This window comes from Spermophilus citellus (assembly GCF_964194105.1).
Source record: "Spermophilus citellus genome assembly, chromosome: 9".
Lineage (NCBI taxonomy): Eukaryota > Metazoa > Chordata > Mammalia > Rodentia > Sciuridae > Spermophilus > Spermophilus citellus.
Genome location: NC_138191.1, coordinates 109,613,114 through 109,629,187, shown reverse-complemented (window position 1 = coordinate 109,629,187; position 16,074 = coordinate 109,613,114). Strand labels below are relative to the sequence as shown.

Below are 16,074 nucleotides of genomic sequence, written 5' to 3'. Positions count from 1 at the left end.
CTTTTCTATAGAAGTCAGGGTAGTAGTTCTGCCAGGTAGCGACTGGAAAGATCTTACCACTGGATAACAGATTGAAAGCTACTCCACCCGGCAACTATGGCAATCCATCAACAACTTTCACTCAGCAACAATATCCTAGCACCAACTCTGCATCAGCTCCACCTGGTAATCCTGCCCTGGCATCAGCCCACTGTACCATCTTGAGTCACTACACATATATCTAGCCCCTAATCATTTATAAGCAAATTTCCTTCTCTCTGGCCTGAATGGTCTTACTTGATGAATTTTTGCCCAAATAATGATAATGATAACAACAAACATTTTTAAGTGTTTACTTCATGTCAAGCACGCTGAGTGCTCCACTTAATTCTCATGCCAACCCTAGGAGATCGGTACAATTATTATCCCCATTTGGCAGGTGGGGAAACTGAGGCTAAAAGAGATTCATTATTTGCCCAAGAGTAAAATGCAATGATAAAGATGAGGTCTGAAGCCAGGTAATCGTCTCTGGGATCTTTGCACTTAACACTGCTTCTCTGCCTTCCAGGAAGCTCATGAGGCCCAGTAGCCTCCCGGGTGGCCCTCTGAGGAGTATGCTAGAGCATGTAAAGGAGGATACTAGGTGGGGCTTCATGCCCTGTGAAGGAGCAGACAGGTGGAGAGCAAGCAGGGGAGCTCTTCAGTTTGCTTGTCCTTGGCTGTGAGGCTGGACTAGGCCCAGAAAGTGTATGGATGGCCCAGAGGGTGGTCCCACCACAGAGTGGGGAGCTGTTTGCCTCTCAGGGAGAAGCCCTTATTTTCACTGCTGTCCTAGATGGAGAAAATGTTGCTGCACAGAATGGGCCCAGGTTTCTGCTCCAGGCTCTTGAAGCTAACCAAGCTACAGAGGATGCCATCTGCCCGCTATGGACTAGAGCCTCAACAAAGTCCCTTGGGCTCCAGGCCTGACAGTATGGGGGTAAGCAGGTGGGAAGAATAATGTCCAATGGGCCCAATGTGTCAAATGGTCAGGACTATAGGCACCTGGAAGACAACCACCAAGCTCATCATAAGAAAAAGGGGGCCGTAAAATAGGTTTGTAAAATATAATCCCTGCTTCTCTTCTCTTAGTTTTAGGTTTATCATCTACAGAATGGGACTAGTCCCCAGTGGTGTTTTAAGGAGTAAACATGATGATCTACATAAGGCAAAAGTACTTAGCACAATGCTTGCCCAGCATACAGTGGGTGCTTGATAACTGAGAGTTATTGAATTAACTGTGCCCTGATTTAGTAAATGGTGAATGAGTATTTCTAGTGGTGTGTACGGGGCTCTATTCTGACCAAGAATATGGAAGGTGGAGTTGAAGTTGCAAGGGGCAGCCTGGATCTAAATTTGGAGTGAGAAAACACTGGGCAATAGAGCCAGCCTTCAAAACAGTTTCCACAGCTTGGGATAAGCAAGATGACATTGTTCTGCTGTGAGCTTGACGATATTACACAAAGCAGAGGATGGGGGAGAGACCTAACTTGACCCCAGCTCCGGTGAAAAGGATCTGAATGATTTAGTTGACCACAACCTGATGGGAACTAATCATGAGAGAGAAAGGCTCTGAAGCCCAGCAGTCTTAGGCTGCATTAACAATGTGTCGTGTCCAGACTGGGGGAAATAATAGGCCTATTGTGCTGGCCTAGTCAGGCCATATCTGGAATCTTGCGTTGCTAAACTGACAGACTGGAATCAGGCCAGGAAGGGGACCAGGCCAGCCTCAGCTCCCAGGCACTAGTGTTAAATGCTTCCTGTGCATTTTCTTGTTCCATCCCCTAAGCAATCCTATTAGGTCCTGTTAAAGTCCCCACCTTACACACTGGGAGGTTAATTGAGTTATCCAGGATCAACCACACATCTAGTGCATGAAGGAAACTGAGGCTTTTACAAATGGGCACCTCTTGTACTTGCAGCACCTGAGATATGAACATTCATTCACTTCACACATATTTGTTAATGTCCTACAAAGAGCCAGGGGCATCAAGCTATTTAGTGGGATATAGAAGTGAAAAAGATGTAGTTCCTACCTTCAAGGAGATCATGATCTGGCAGTGGAATCCAGATCACTTGTGAAATGATGTGATTCTACGGGAATGGAGATTTTAGGGCACAAGGGTTCATAGAGTCCACCGTGGACATCTCAAGCCCAGAGAAGGAATGGGAGACAGAACAGTGTCATAGGGCTCTTGGTGGAGTTGTGGGGGCCTGTGCATGTCCTTTTCATGGTATTCAAGTGTTTCACTTCCACTCACTTTTGCTCAACAGTAACCAAGAACTGCATGCCCAACTGGGGTCTCTAGGACACACAAAGGAGCTTAGTGTGGCCATCCTGGAATCTCATCTCTCCTCCCTGCAACCAGAGATTTAAAGAAAGAAAGGGAAAACACAAACAAACAGCCTGATAAAAATAACTACAGGAACATGGGTGAGTGGCCTCTTCACTAATCAGAATTGGCCTCTTTCCTGAGTACCTGGAAAGTGAATGAGCATCTGTGCCCGGCTTCTGTACTAGATAATGTCCTCCCATCTTCTTTCAAGGGCCAGACTACTCTACACTTTCTTTCTGAAAACCTATCCTGATAGTTTCAAGCCAGAGTGTCTTTGTAGCTTTCTATCTCCCAAGGTTTCTTGTTGGGGAAGCACATGTACCCCATTCAGCCTTCTGAAACTATGCTAAAAGGGACAGAATAGGGTTATTAAGAGCAAAGACTACGAATCAGACAAAACCTTCCAAGCCCGGCTCTGCCACATAACAGCTGTTCCCCTTCTCTGAATCTCCCTTTCCTCGGCTGTAAAATGGGGTTAATAATAGTACCACCCTCATATGGTGGTTGTGAGGGCCGAATGAGATCATGTTAAGCTTGGGGGAAGCTATCCATAAAAGGCCGCTGTTATCTTACTAGACTCTATAGCTAGGGAGCTCCCTGCCAGCAGGGGCAGACACCAGGGTTGCCTCTTTTTTCTGCCCCTTCACGAAGGTCCCCATGATGCCAAAGTCAGGAAGAAGAAATGGTCGATCTCTGGGAACTAAAAGAGGGACATCGGTAGGGAAAGGGACAGCCTAAATCCTTCAAGTCTGAGGGAGAGAGACGCGATCTCACATCCGATTTTAAAGGGGGCAGTGGACCTCCAAGCCCCTACCTTTCCTAGGTCTGGGAGTTAGAAGTTATGGGTAGGCTGCTCGACTCAGGGAGAACTCACTCTGGGGAACCTCGGGCAGGTCACTTTCAGCCTTGGGCCTCAGTTTTCTCGGGCGTGTCAGGTGGGTCCCGCAGACTTCCCTAGGTTGTGAGGAGAGCGCGCAGCCGGAGGCCGGTTCCGGGGCTTTGAGAACGTGGCTCAGTGGCAAGGCGCCGCCGGGCGGGAGGGGCTGGCGGGAGGGCCGGCAGGCGCGGGGATTGGCTGGAGGTGGGGCAGCGGGGCTCAGGGATTGGCCGGATCTGAAAGGGCAGGGCCGAACGTTTAAGAGGCGCGGAGGGGGCGTGCAGGGAGTGCTTCCCTCGCCTGCCTGTGGGGTTTACTAGGTGGCCCAAGGAGCAGAGGAGCATCTCGGCTTGCCGGTCCCAGACGGCGTGGCCCGCGGGTCATGGCCAAAGGAGAGGGCGCCGAGAGCGGCTCCGCGGCGGGGCTGCTGCCCACCGGCATTCTCCAAGCGGGTGAACGCCCGGCCCAGATGAAGGTGAGGGCCCAGCACCCCGAATGGAGGGCAAGAGGTGGTGGGCAGGCCAAGATGGGATGCGGGGGCGTCGGAGGTTAGGCCTGATTCTGGGAAACAAGGGATTATCTGGGGACAGGCTGGCCTAGAATTAGGAGAGGCTGGGGGAGCCCCGAAACCAGGGAATGCCCCGGGCCAGAACGTGATGGAGAGGATCTGTAGGAACCGGCGCCCACTTTTGCCTACACACTTTCCTGGTCGGCGGAGGGCGGTGCTGACAGCTTCTTGTGGTGCCGGGCTCTGCTTAGCCGGTTTTGGTTCTCAAGTGCCCCGAGCGGCTCGGTTTTTCCGCCCTAAAAGTTAGAGAGACCCCAGAAACCTGGAAATCCCCCCAAGGGGATTCATTGGTTCCTCTTTCACCCCCACCTCTCCCCCACCCCCACCCGCCTACTCTCGCGCCTCAATTCAACTAACTCGGGCCACTCAAGTTCATTCATAAGAACGAGGGCTCTGCTCTTAAAGGAGCCGCATTCCTCTGGCGACGGTGAGTGTGGGTGTTCGCGCATAGTGCTCTGTGTCAGTCTCATCATCCATCCGTCCCAGCCCCTGCCCTATGGACTTATTTAACGACCGAATAAAACCAGGCTGTCCCAGGAACGGATCTTAGGCAATAAATATCTGCTTGGGAGGTTACTGCCTTTTCTTTTAAATTTTATTAGCTGATCCTTGGAAGGAACTGAGTGAGCAATTATGCTGTTACCACGTATGAGTAATCTCTACTTTCCCTGGGCAACCCCAACCTCCGTAGTCCCCCACCCAGAGAGGGCCTACTTCTGCACCTAGAAGCCTTTCCTCCACTCTCCGAGGTCCCCTAGGAGCAGGAGGCTAGGACCACTCCTGAGTTTGCATGAAGCTCTGGTTGCCTACAGGGACCAGGGACGCTCTGGGACAGATGGAAGGAACAGCTGTGCCTGCAGCCAGCTGGGATGGGCCCCCAGGGCTCTCACTCAGTAGGCAGGTGGATCCTGGCCTCAGCCAGGGTGGGAGCCTGGGCTGGGCTCAGGCAGCTCTTGGCAGCAAGAGGATTTTCAGGTTGTGGCAGCTGATGTTGGGTGGGGACAGGTCTGCTGATGGAGCATGCTCTACCTCTGTAACTTGGGAAGGAACAGTGGCTGAGGCCTGGGGGAAGAGGGGAGGGAGTAGCTATTTAGAGATGATGGGCTGATAGATTTCCTCAGACTGGGGTGGAAGGGGGCGGGGAAACTTAGGGGCAACTTCTTTAGGAATATGAATGACCTTTTTCCCCAGGTTCCCAAGAATAAAGAATACCTTTCTCTTCTTATGGGAAGTGGAATCTCCTTGGGTGGGAACAGGGCAAGGCAGAGTTGTTCCTCCTGGCAGAGCTGGCTGGAGGAAAGGTCCTGCCTCTAGGATGAGGCCAGGAACTTGAGCCTTTTCATCCTTTCCTCCTCTTCCCAGAAGGAGCCAAAGAAGAAGCAGCAGTTGTCCATTTGCAACAAACTTTGCTACGCTGTTGGGGGGGCCCCCTACCAGGTGACGGGCTGTGCTCTAGGGTTCTTCCTGCAGATCTACCTATTGGACGTGGCTCAGGTGAGTGGCCTGAGCCCTCTAAGGCTCCTCCAGCATCCTGAGATGGGAAAAGTTAGGCACCCTGAGTAGGACCAGTTAGTTTTCCCCATCTGTTAACTGGGACTAAAAATTCCTACTTTGCTGTCTCTCAGAGTCACAGTGAATGAGAAATAAGTCTTTAGAAAGTATCAAGGAGGGGAGTCTATCTGCCCCAGAATAGCTGGCAACTCCTCCTTGCCTGGCAAGAGCAATAGAGCCTGGAGGGGTAGGCGGTGGTGTGAGGGAGAATGGAACCCGCTGGTGACGCTGTTCTTAGAAGAGACTGGCACACCATGTCCCTGGCTGGAAGAAAGTCAGCTGGCTTGGTTCAGGGGCCAGTGGATGTTTCCAGGCTTGTGGAGATGTATATCCCACCTTCACCTGAGGAGCAGAGACACGTCATTGGCATTGGGACCCTCACGTGCTGGGCTGTTAGAATTCCCCAGTGCATAGGGGCTTTGATTAAGAGGAATTCTCAGGGTGAAGCAGAGCTACTCTGTGCTTTGAGAAGCCTTGGCCAGTAGCCTGGCATCCCGAGAATTCACTCTGTCTGGATGGGAAAGTGGGAGGCTGAATAGCCATGGCTACCAGGGATCCTGCACTGGCTGTCTTTCTATGTAGCATCTGACTTGGCAAACAGAATGTCTGGGTTATATCCATTTTCAGGTAAGAAATACTGAGCCCCAGAAAGGACAAATGATTTCATTCAGCAGATAGTTTTTGAGCAACACCCATGCACTAGGCCCTAATTGAGGTGCAAATATGAGAAACTTGCAGCTGAAGTATAAAAATGTAGTAAGTGTTAGAGCTTGGAGGTCAGATTGGAGAGACTACAGTATGCAAGAGGCTTCCAGCTTCCCAGACCAATAACTTGATGGTTGAGTAGGAGTCCAAGGAATCTGCATTTAAATTCTGTTTGCGGACAGAGGGATAGCTTGAATAGGTAGTGATGGGCCACCTTTTAAAAAGCCTCTATAGGGCTGGGGTTGTGGCTCAGCGGAAGAGTGTTCACCTAGCATATGCGAGGTCCTGGGTTCGATCTTTAGCACCACATAAATAAATAGAATAAAGCTATTGTGTCCAGCTACTAAAAAATAAATATTAAAAAAATAAAATTAAATAAAAAGCTTCTATAGACTCCTTCCTCATCCAAGATAGAGCTTGACCCTCTACAATAGAGATAGTAACTCCCATTATACAGATGGAAAAACTGAGACCCACTGTGTATACCCAGTGAATGTTAATTCTGATTTCAGGTGATCAGAGTCTCAGGGATGTGAAAGGGAGGGAAGGAAATGATTTTGGATTCATTCTACTTGATAGGAGTATTTTCAAGGGCAGCAGAGGGGAGGAAATAGATCCAGGGAAGCTTCTAAGGGAGTACACAGTGCTACTGTTATCAGAGAAATGCTATTGTCATTTTTTTCCCCTGGGGATGGAACCCAGGGCTTCACACATGCTAGGCAAGTAATCTACCATTGAGTTATACCCCCAGGTCCACTATTGTCATTATTAATAAGGAAAATGAAGATGTTGAAGGCGCAGATGGGAGCAGCATAGGGGCTCAAGGCCTGGCTGAGGCAGGGAGGGAGTCCCTGCTTTTGCAGTTAGGACTGAGGTGAATCAAAGAATGAAGGAGTTGTCTCTTTCCCTCTTCCCCCTTCCAGGTGAACCCTTTCCCTGCTTCCATCATCCTGTTCGTGGGTCGAGCCTGGGATGCCTTCACTGATCCTCTGGTGGGCTTCTGCATTAGCAAATCTTCCTGGACCCGCCTAGGCCGCCTCATGCCCTGGTGAGTGGAAGAGGCTCCTTCAAGGTAGCAGAAGACGAATCTTCTGGCATATTTCCCTTGGTCCTTTCATCTCTTGTCACAGGCTGGGGGGTGAGGAGAAGGAATGATATAAAAGTTGTGTTGAAACCCATTTGAGGCTTCAGCTGCCCCATACACAGCCACTGAAATGCCTAGCCTGTTCATTCCCGACTGGCCAAAGTACCAGGCATGGCAGCTTCCCTCAGCCCAGGCTGGAATTCTGACTTCCATAGTGACAGAGCTACTGCTCTAGAACAGTTGAGCTAGCCTGCCTGGGTTTGAATCCCAATTTCACTACTTAACAGTTGTGCAATCTTGAGCAGGTGAACATCTCTGAGCCTCCAGTTTCTTCATCTGTAAAATGGGGATGAGGAACTTCTCACAGGGTTGTGGTGAGGGTTAAATGGTTTTTAATGTGTAAAGCACTCAGCAGACTACCTGGCACATATTAAGTGATATATAACTTGGCCCTCCTTCAGGGTGGCTCCTTGTGAGGCAGGGGTTGGGGGATATATTGGAATGGGGTAGCAGATCCATAACCTCTGGTGCTTTGGATGATATGAACTACTTTTTCCCTTGGTATAAAGCCTGTACTACTCAAACTCAGGCTGTGGAGCAAGGTGGGAGGAGGCAGTTGCCATAGATCAGACAGCAAGGGAGACATACAAGACAAGGCCAAGCTGGGGCTCTGGTTCCCTCCAGGACATCCTGCTTCAGGGGGTGGGGGGGCATACCCCTTTCATCTCCAGCCCATCCAAGCTCAAGTGGGCGCCTTCCTGCCCCAGGGGCGCCCATACCTGGTCTCCGGCCTTCAAAGCTCTTCCCACAGCCCCTGCATCCCCACAGCTTCCTTTCCCACGAGGCCCCCCACCCACTCAATCCTGCCAACCCCTGGCAAAAGCCCAGGTTGGAGCCTTTGATCCTGACTTCAGGGTAGAGGGCAGGATGGCCTGTCTTACCTGAACAGGCTGCTCCGGGCTCCCCAATCGCCAGCCGTGAGACTTGGCCTTGTGCCCATCCCCTGGCAGCCAGTGGAAGGCGGGGCCCTGCTGCCACATCGCCTCATGAGGCTCAGCCAATGAGAGGAAGCTGCTAGGCCAGGCTGCCCGGCACCGAAGCACAGAAGCTACAGGGTTTACTCCCAGTCACATTGGGTTCCTCCGGCAGGGCAGCACTGTTCTGCTTATGAGCCAAGGATGGCATGTCAAGGAAGGCTCCTGGGGAGCCCTTGCTCTCTAAGGAGACACGTGGATTTGGGAGGGTTAGAGGAGGCGGAGCACACAGAGGACCCACCCTATAGGAGGCAGGATCTGAGGCCTTGCTGGGCAGGTATGCAGCCATTTTGGAAAGTCACTGGGGACCCTATAGGTTGCTTTCTGCTTTAGCAGGTGTCTTTGTGCATGTTTGAATGCAAACTCAAAGGTCTGCAGCACCCCTTTCTTTTCAGTGTAGGAAGAAGCAGGGTGTGTAAACCGTAGGACTTCCTCTCCTTCCAAGCCTGGGGGCAGCCCTCCTCTAAACCTGTACTTAAATCCTCTTCTTCAAACCAGACAGACTTTGAGGTTTACTTACCCTGGAGTTGCCAAGGCACCCTGTTAGAGACAGGTGTCAGCAGGGACATGTGGAAAGGCCAAGATGCAGCAGGCTGGACTCTGGTGCACTTTGAAGCCCCCTGGTCATGGCCTGTACTACTTCTCCCAGGGCGGCTCCTGCTAGCTTCCCTCATGTGATCACTGTACACAATGTCCCAAGAACTGCTCTACATTTTCATGCCAACTTATTTTAAGTCTCAAGACTACTTCAACCCTATGAAGTAGAACCCAAGTCCTTCCCATGGCTCCTAAGATGTCCAATTTCCTCTCTAAGCTTGTCTCCTAATTTCATCTCCCTTGCTCACTGAACTCTAGTGCTCACTATTCCTCAATCTTATCAGGCACGTTCCTGCCTGAGGACCTTTGCACTGACTTTCCCTTGTCCAGCCCAGCTTTGCCTCAGATGCCTACAAGGCTCACTCTCTAGTTCTATTCAGTCCACACAGTCATTGCCTTCTCAGTGGGACCTGTGCTGTCTACCTGTTGTGAAATGCACCCCCATTCTCACTTCTAATTCCCTGTAGTCTGCTTTACTTTTTTTGGGGGGGGGTATTGGAGGTTGAACACAGGGCTACTCAACTACTGAGCCACTCTCCAGCTCTGTTTTGTATTTTAGTTAGAGACAGAATCTTGCTTAGTTGCCCAGGGCCTCACTAAATTGCTAAGGCTGGCTTTGAACTCTCCATCTTCCTGCCTCAGCCTCCCAAGCCACTGGGATTTCAAGGGTGCACCACTATACCTGGCTGCTTTACTCTTTTCTCCTTATCTCTTATCACCTTCTAACATGTTTTTAAAAACTGTGACAAAATATATGCAACATAACATCATCATTAATCATTACAACCATTTTTAAGTATAAAGTGACATTAAGTTTACATTCACATCTTGGTTAGCTATCACCACCTCCACCTCCAGTTCTTTTTATCTTCTTAGATAGAAACTCTGTACCCATTACAATAATCTCCATTCTGCCTTTCTCCTAGCTCCTGCTAACTCTCATTCCATTTTCTCTCTCTATAAAGTTGGCTTACCTTACATAAGTTAAATTATATAATAGTCGCCTTTTTGCGACTGGCTTATTTCACTTAGCTTAATGTCCTTAGAGTTCATCCATTTTATAGTGTATATCAGAATTTCATTTCTTTTGAAGGCTGAATTTTATATATATATGAAATTTTAATTTTGTGGGTTTTTGTTGTTGTTGTTGTTGATCAACTATAATCATAAGGGCATTTTTGGGGAGGAGGAGTAATGGAGATTGAACCCAAGAATGCTCTATCACTGAGCTATCTCTAGCCATTTTTATTTTTTATTTTGAGACAGGGTCTTTCTAAGTTGCTAAGGCTGGCCTCAAACTTGTGATCCTCCTGCCTCAATCTTTTGAATAGCTAGAATTACAGACATGCATCACTGTGCCTATCAGGACAATGTTTTCTTTCTTTCTTTCTTTTTTAATATTTGTGTTCACTAATATATCCTGAGCAATTAGAATAGCACCTGGTACATAATTGGCGCTTATTAAGTATTCAGGTAAATGTTCGACGTAAGGCATGTGCTATTTTTTTATTCTCATTTTACACATGAGGAAATGAGTCTCACAGAGGTTAAATAACTAACCCAAGACTAAAGTGTTTTGTTGTTGTTGTTGTTGTTTGTTTGGTATTAAGGATTGAATCCAGGGGCACTTAACCACTGAGCCACATCACCAGCCCTTTTTAATTTTTATTCTGGGATAGGCTCTCGTTAAGTTAGGGCTTAGGGCATTGTAAGGCTGCTGAGGCTGGCCTTGGACTTGCAATCCTCCCCCCTCAGCAGCTCAAGATGCTGGGATTATAGTTATGGGATTATAGTTATATCCACCAGGCTTGGATATCCAAGACTAAGTTTTTATAGTTGGTTGGTAAAATCAGAGTTGAGTCCCAGAAGTGAGACTTCTAAGATATTTCTCTTAACCTTTGTACTCTGCTCCCTTTCTATGCTGATGCTGTGAAGTCAATCCATCCTGAGGTCTAAGGTGACATATGGGTAGGACTCACGTGTACATGGCATATACTTGTCCCCTTTATACTTATGTCATGAGGTCCATTCCTCCCAGGTGGCTCCTTCATATTCTTTCACCCGGAGTTGGCTTCTCCCACCCCACCCCACCCCAGCTTCCCTGTGTGTGCAGACGATACATGTACACATGTAAAAACACACATTTGCTGGGGTTGCTCCTTTTCCCTGCCCTGAAGTCTTGGACTCATTGCAGTCCAGGGGCCCCATTCCATTCTGCGCTTACTGGCTTGGCCTTCAGCCTCTTCCCAGAGGCTGGGTAGGTAGGTTTAGTGGGAGGAACTTCCTTCCCAGCAGGTACCTGCAGAACCTGACTCCTGGGGTTCTGGCCTCCAGCCTCCACTTAGACCCTCCCCTTCCTCAGGATCATCTTCTCCACACCCCTGGCCATCATCACCTACTTCCTCATCTGGTTTGTGCCTGACTTCCCACAGGGCCAAGAGCTTTGGTACCTGCTTTTCTATTGCCTCTTTGAGACTCTAGTCACGGTGAGTTGTGCCCCTGGGGACCTGGGTGAGGGCAGTCCCTAGGTTTTCCACATTTGTCCATCTGTCTGACTGGCCAAGGGCCTCTCTTTCATACCAGTGTTTCCACGTTCCCTACTCAGCCCTCACCATGTTCATCAGCACTGAGCAGAGCGAGAGGGACTCTGCCACTGCCTATCGTAAGTGTCTCCTCAGCCCACCTGACCCCACCCATGGGGATCCCTGGCCTCTGCACTCCTAGACCCTTCCTTGCATGTCCAGGCTGTTGTTCTGCTCTTGGGCATGGGTGTGAAGCCATCTTTTTTGTTTGTTTGTTTATTGTGGTTCTCGGAATTGAACCCAGGGCCTCATACATGCTAAGCAGATGCTGTATCACTGAGCTATGTCCCCACCCCATGAAACCATGTTAAAAACAATTCAGTCCCCTTATTGCTCAGGTGAGACCCAGAAAGACGCAAGGACTAACCTAAGGTCACACAGAGCAGGCCATGAGTATAGGCCAAGGTGCCATCTGCCCTGCCTCTTGGATCCACCATACCTGGATCTCGATCTCCCATCTGTCTGACCTTCCTCTCTGGGCCCACAAGCCATGAGGCCCTCCAAAAGACTCTCTTTTCACTGCCCAGGGATGACTGTGGAGGTGCTGGGCACAGTGCTGGGCACGGCGATCCAGGGGCAAATTGTGGGCCAAGCAAACGCACCTTGTCTCCAGTACCTCAATGGCTCTGCAGTGGCTTCAGAAAGTGCAAATCGCACATACAGCACCTCCTCACTTAGAGAAACGGTGAGGCCCCTGGCATGGCAGGGATTGGGGAAGATGGGGAACAGTGAGATGCTTTGTAGTCATCCTAAAATTAGTAATAATAGTTAATATTTATTAATTGTTGGGCATTTGATATACATAATTATGACTATGCCCAAAATGCTGATAAGGAAATTGAAGCTTAGAGAGAGAGGCTGAACAATTTGCCTACAGTTGTAGAATTGGTGATTGCAGAGATTTGGAAAGATTTGAACTGTGGGCTCTCAGCTTTCTTTGCCCAGAGCCTGACTTCTTAACATTTTGTACTTTCAAACTTTGCCCAGTCATGGAGAGCAATAGCAGGCCCAGGATGCTTCTCCTGTTTCACAGATGGAGACAGTGAGGCACCCAGAGGAAAAGGGACTGGCCCAAGATCATTGAATGGGGCTGCTGGAATGAGATTAGACTGACAGTCTCTGTATGTCGTCTTCACCCCTTTATAGCAAAATGCATACCTGCTGGCAGCAGGGGTCATTGCCTCCATTTACGTCATCTGTGCTGTCATCCTGACCCTGGGCGTACGGGAGCAGAGAGGTAAGAGGGTCCCAGCTGGGAAGAGGTTCAGGTCCCAGCGCAGAGTGGCTATGTCATTCTGGCTGGTCCTCAGGCTTTGGGAGGGTTCTCTGCTTCCTCCTCACTGTCCCCTCTGGTCCCCAGAACCCTATGAGACCCAGCAGGCTGAGCCGATGTCCTTTTTCCGGGGCCTCCGTCAGGTCATGAGCCATGGGCCATATATCAAGCTCATTGCTGGCTTCCTCTTTACCTCTCTGGCTTTCATGGTGAGTGAGGCCTGATGTGCTTAGCCTGAGATTGTGGTGCAATGGGGGTGGGGTTGGAGAGGACACAGGATGTGATGAAGCTGATGGACTGATGGAATGAGGAGGGCATGGACTGAGGTTTGTGGGGTGTGGGAAATGACTTGGGGAGGCTCAGCCCCATTATTACTTCCTTCCTTGCATTTCCTTGCCCTGCCCCGCCCCATTCCTCAGCTGGTGGAGGGGAACTTTGCCTTGTTTTGCACCTACACCTTGGGCTTCCGCAATGAATTCCAGAACCTACTGCTGGCCATCATGGTGAGTGCAGGGCTAGAGGCGGGGCAGGCAGCCTGGGCTGACATGGCTTAGGCTGTGTGGGATGGTTCTTTGGATAGTCAGAAGATATTTTCAGACTGGCCCATGGTCAGAAAGGGGTGAGGGAAACTTCTTGGAATATTCATTTGGAACTGACCTACGTTGCTTAGGCAGGAGTTTGCAGTTGGGTATTTAGAGAACACAACAAAAGCAAAGGTATAGAAGTCAAGAGCTCTGTAATTTTGTGCTTAGAAGTGTGAGAAGGCAGGAGAAGGACCTCCTTTAGCTCCCCAGGAGCCGTTAGGCATGCCTGTTCACTTTCTCACTGCCTGGATGATGTCATCTGGCTGTTCTTTGGCAGGGCTGGGCACACCTTTGGGCACCTGGGAAGGGCAGGAGGGGTTCCATGGTTCTAACTTGCCTACCTCACCCACTTTGTCTGTCCACAGCTTTCTGCCACATTTACCATTCCCATCTGGCAGTGGTTCCTAACCCGGTTTGGCAAGAAGACAGCTGTATACGTTGGGATCTCAGTGAGTGGGGCTCTAGGGATAGAACCTAGATTGAGTTGGGGGTTACTGGTGGGGGGCCTCCCAGCTGACTCATCTTATCACACTACCTCCCGTAGTCAGCAGTGCCATTTCTCATCTTGGTGGCCCTTATGGAGAGTAACCTAATCGTCACGTATGTGGTGGCTATCGCAGCCGGCATCAGTGTGGCAGCTGCCTTCCTATTACCCTGGTAGGTGTATTCAAATTTAGTTGGGTCTGTTCCCCAGCCTTCCCACTCCAGTTCTGAAGCTCCTTGGGGAAAATTCTCAGGGGGCTTCTCCTAATATAGACCATTCTATGGGTTCAAGTTGGAGTGGGGAGGATCCACGTCTTAGAGTTGTATAGTTTGTGTACTGTGCAAGAGTTTGTGTACTGTCACACAGTGAGAAATGGACCTAAAATCTAGCTTGCACTCCATTTTCCAGGCCGAGCACCCAGATTGGGACTCCTTCATCTTGGGGGAAAGAAACCTTATTCACCTGAAGGTGCCACAAGCTCCTTGAAGCTGTGGGGTGCCACAAGTTCCTAGAAGGCCACCTCTTCTTATTGACACAGGGGCCATACTGGCTAGTGGGGGCCTGGAAGCTAGTTGTTGGTGGGGTCCTCATGGTTGCCATTACCCACTCTGCACAGGTCCATGTTGCCTGATGTCATTGACGACTTCCACCTGAAGCAGCCTCACTCCCATGGCACTGAGCCCATCTTCTTCTCCTTCTATGTTTTTTTCACCAAGTTTGCCTCTGGAGTCTCACTGGGTATCTCCACCCTCAGTCTCGAGTGAGCAGAGTGGGAACGTGGGGTGGGCAGGGCAAAGTAATGCCAGACCCCAGAAGCTGCATCTTTACCAATCCCCTGCCCTCTGGGTTCTACAGCTTTGCTGGGTACAAGACACGAGGGTGCTCACAGCCGGCAAGTGTCAAGTTTACACTGAAGATGTTGGTGACCATGGCTCCTATAGTCCTCATCCTGCTGGGCCTGTTGCTCTTCAAGCTGTATCCCATTGATGAGGAGAAGCGGCGGCAGAATAAGAAGGCCCTGCAGGCTCTGCGGTGAGAGAGGAGAGGTGCCATTCAGTCTAATCCTCTGTGGCTAAATCCACACTTAATCTCTGTACACCTTTCCTCAACAGCTCCGACACTTAGCTTTGTGCTAGCACTGCACTGAGTGGCTTTACATTTATTCACTCAACAACTACTTCCTGGGTGCCTCCTAGGTGCCAGCTTTGTTCTAGTTAACAAGACAAAGCCAAATCCTCACCCTTGAGGAGCTTGTGTTTTAGGAGTGTGTGTTCATGATCTCCCATGTTCTTCCAACAATGTTTGGTGTCCTAGATTTTTATGATTTTCATTGTGCTGATAAAAAACCTAAGACTCAACCAGGAAGAGTGAAGGGCCCAGTGGCTAAGGGGTGGAGCTTGGCTTTGAGCCTCATATATGTCCTGACCACAGCCTGTACTCTTTGCTGCCCTCCTAGCATGCAGGACCTGGAGTGTGACTCAAACCTAGAGGGTAGTATAGAGTGAGTCATTCTGCCTATAAGCCAGCCAGGACCAGAGTATATATTCTGGGGCTTGTGGTGCCCCATGTACAATAAGAATAGCAAACAGAGGAACCAGAAGTTTCTGGGCTGAAAGAGGGAGTAAGCAAACTATCTGTGGTTTCCCTGTGGCTTTTACTATAGGGCCAAGATTGCTGCAGAAAGAGGCAGGTGTCCGTGAGTGTGGGACAAGAGGCTTCCTCCATCCTATCTCTTGTGACTTTTTCTTGCAGGGATGAAGCCAGCAGCTCAGGCTATTCTGACACAGACTCCACAGAGCTGGCCAGCATCCTCTAGGGCCTGCTGTGTTGCCTGCTAAACGTCACCATGGAGGAGGTCTGGGTCACCAGGCCACACGAGGACTAGGACCTGCTTGCCCACTCACTGAACAACTGGTCTCCAGGTGCCAGTATACGGACTGAGGACTGGAGAGTGAGCAGACCAGGACATCTTACCTACCATGGGGCTGGCCAGTCTGAAGCCTCCTGCCTCCTCTCTGCCCTCCCACAGGGCCAAGCCCTGGGACTGCTACTGTGAATATGCCAAGGACTGATCGGGCCTAGCCCGGAACACTAATGTAGAGATGTTTTATACAGAGACTAATTAATAACTTAATGACCATGTACATAGCAATGTGTGTGTTTGTATATGTCTGTGAGCTATTAATGTTATTAATTTTCATAAAAGCTGAAAAACTGAGCTGCCTGTTTCTGTCTGCATCCTTGACCACTCAACAAGCCCTTCTGTGCCAACAGATAGAGGGTACCATAAGCCTCAGGTACCACTGAGTAGGCAGAATGTGTCTGGGGTGCGATGACAGCTTTGGCTAACATTTGATGAATACTTGCTCAGTGGGGAGGCA

At 49.8% G+C, this 16,074-nt stretch overlaps 1 protein-coding gene across 2 annotated transcripts; it reads left to right on the top strand.

The window, feature by feature from the left end:
- Positions 1-3,543: 3,543 nt before the first annotated feature.
- On the top strand, positions 3,544-15,868 carry MFSD2A (MFSD2 lysolipid transporter A, lysophospholipid). Of its 2 annotated transcripts, none has more exons than XM_081307553.1 (14): positions 3,544-3,706; positions 5,165-5,293; positions 6,979-7,103; positions 11,133-11,256; positions 11,354-11,432; positions 11,880-12,037; positions 12,499-12,589; positions 12,713-12,834; positions 13,045-13,128; positions 13,575-13,658; positions 13,754-13,866; positions 14,310-14,453; positions 14,549-14,725; positions 15,446-15,868. In XM_081307553.1, the coding sequence occupies exons 1-14, from the start codon at positions 3,614-3,616 to the stop codon at positions 15,507-15,509; spliced, it is 1,587 nt and encodes a 528-aa protein (XP_081163679.1). In that variant the 5' UTR covers positions 3,544-3,613; the 3' UTR covers positions 15,510-15,868. The 2 variants fall into 2 exon arrangements, with proteins under 2 accessions (XP_081163679.1, XP_081163678.1); XM_081307552.1 differs by having other exon boundaries at positions 5,162-5,293; positions 15,446-15,863.
- Positions 15,869-16,074: the final 206 nt, after the last annotated feature.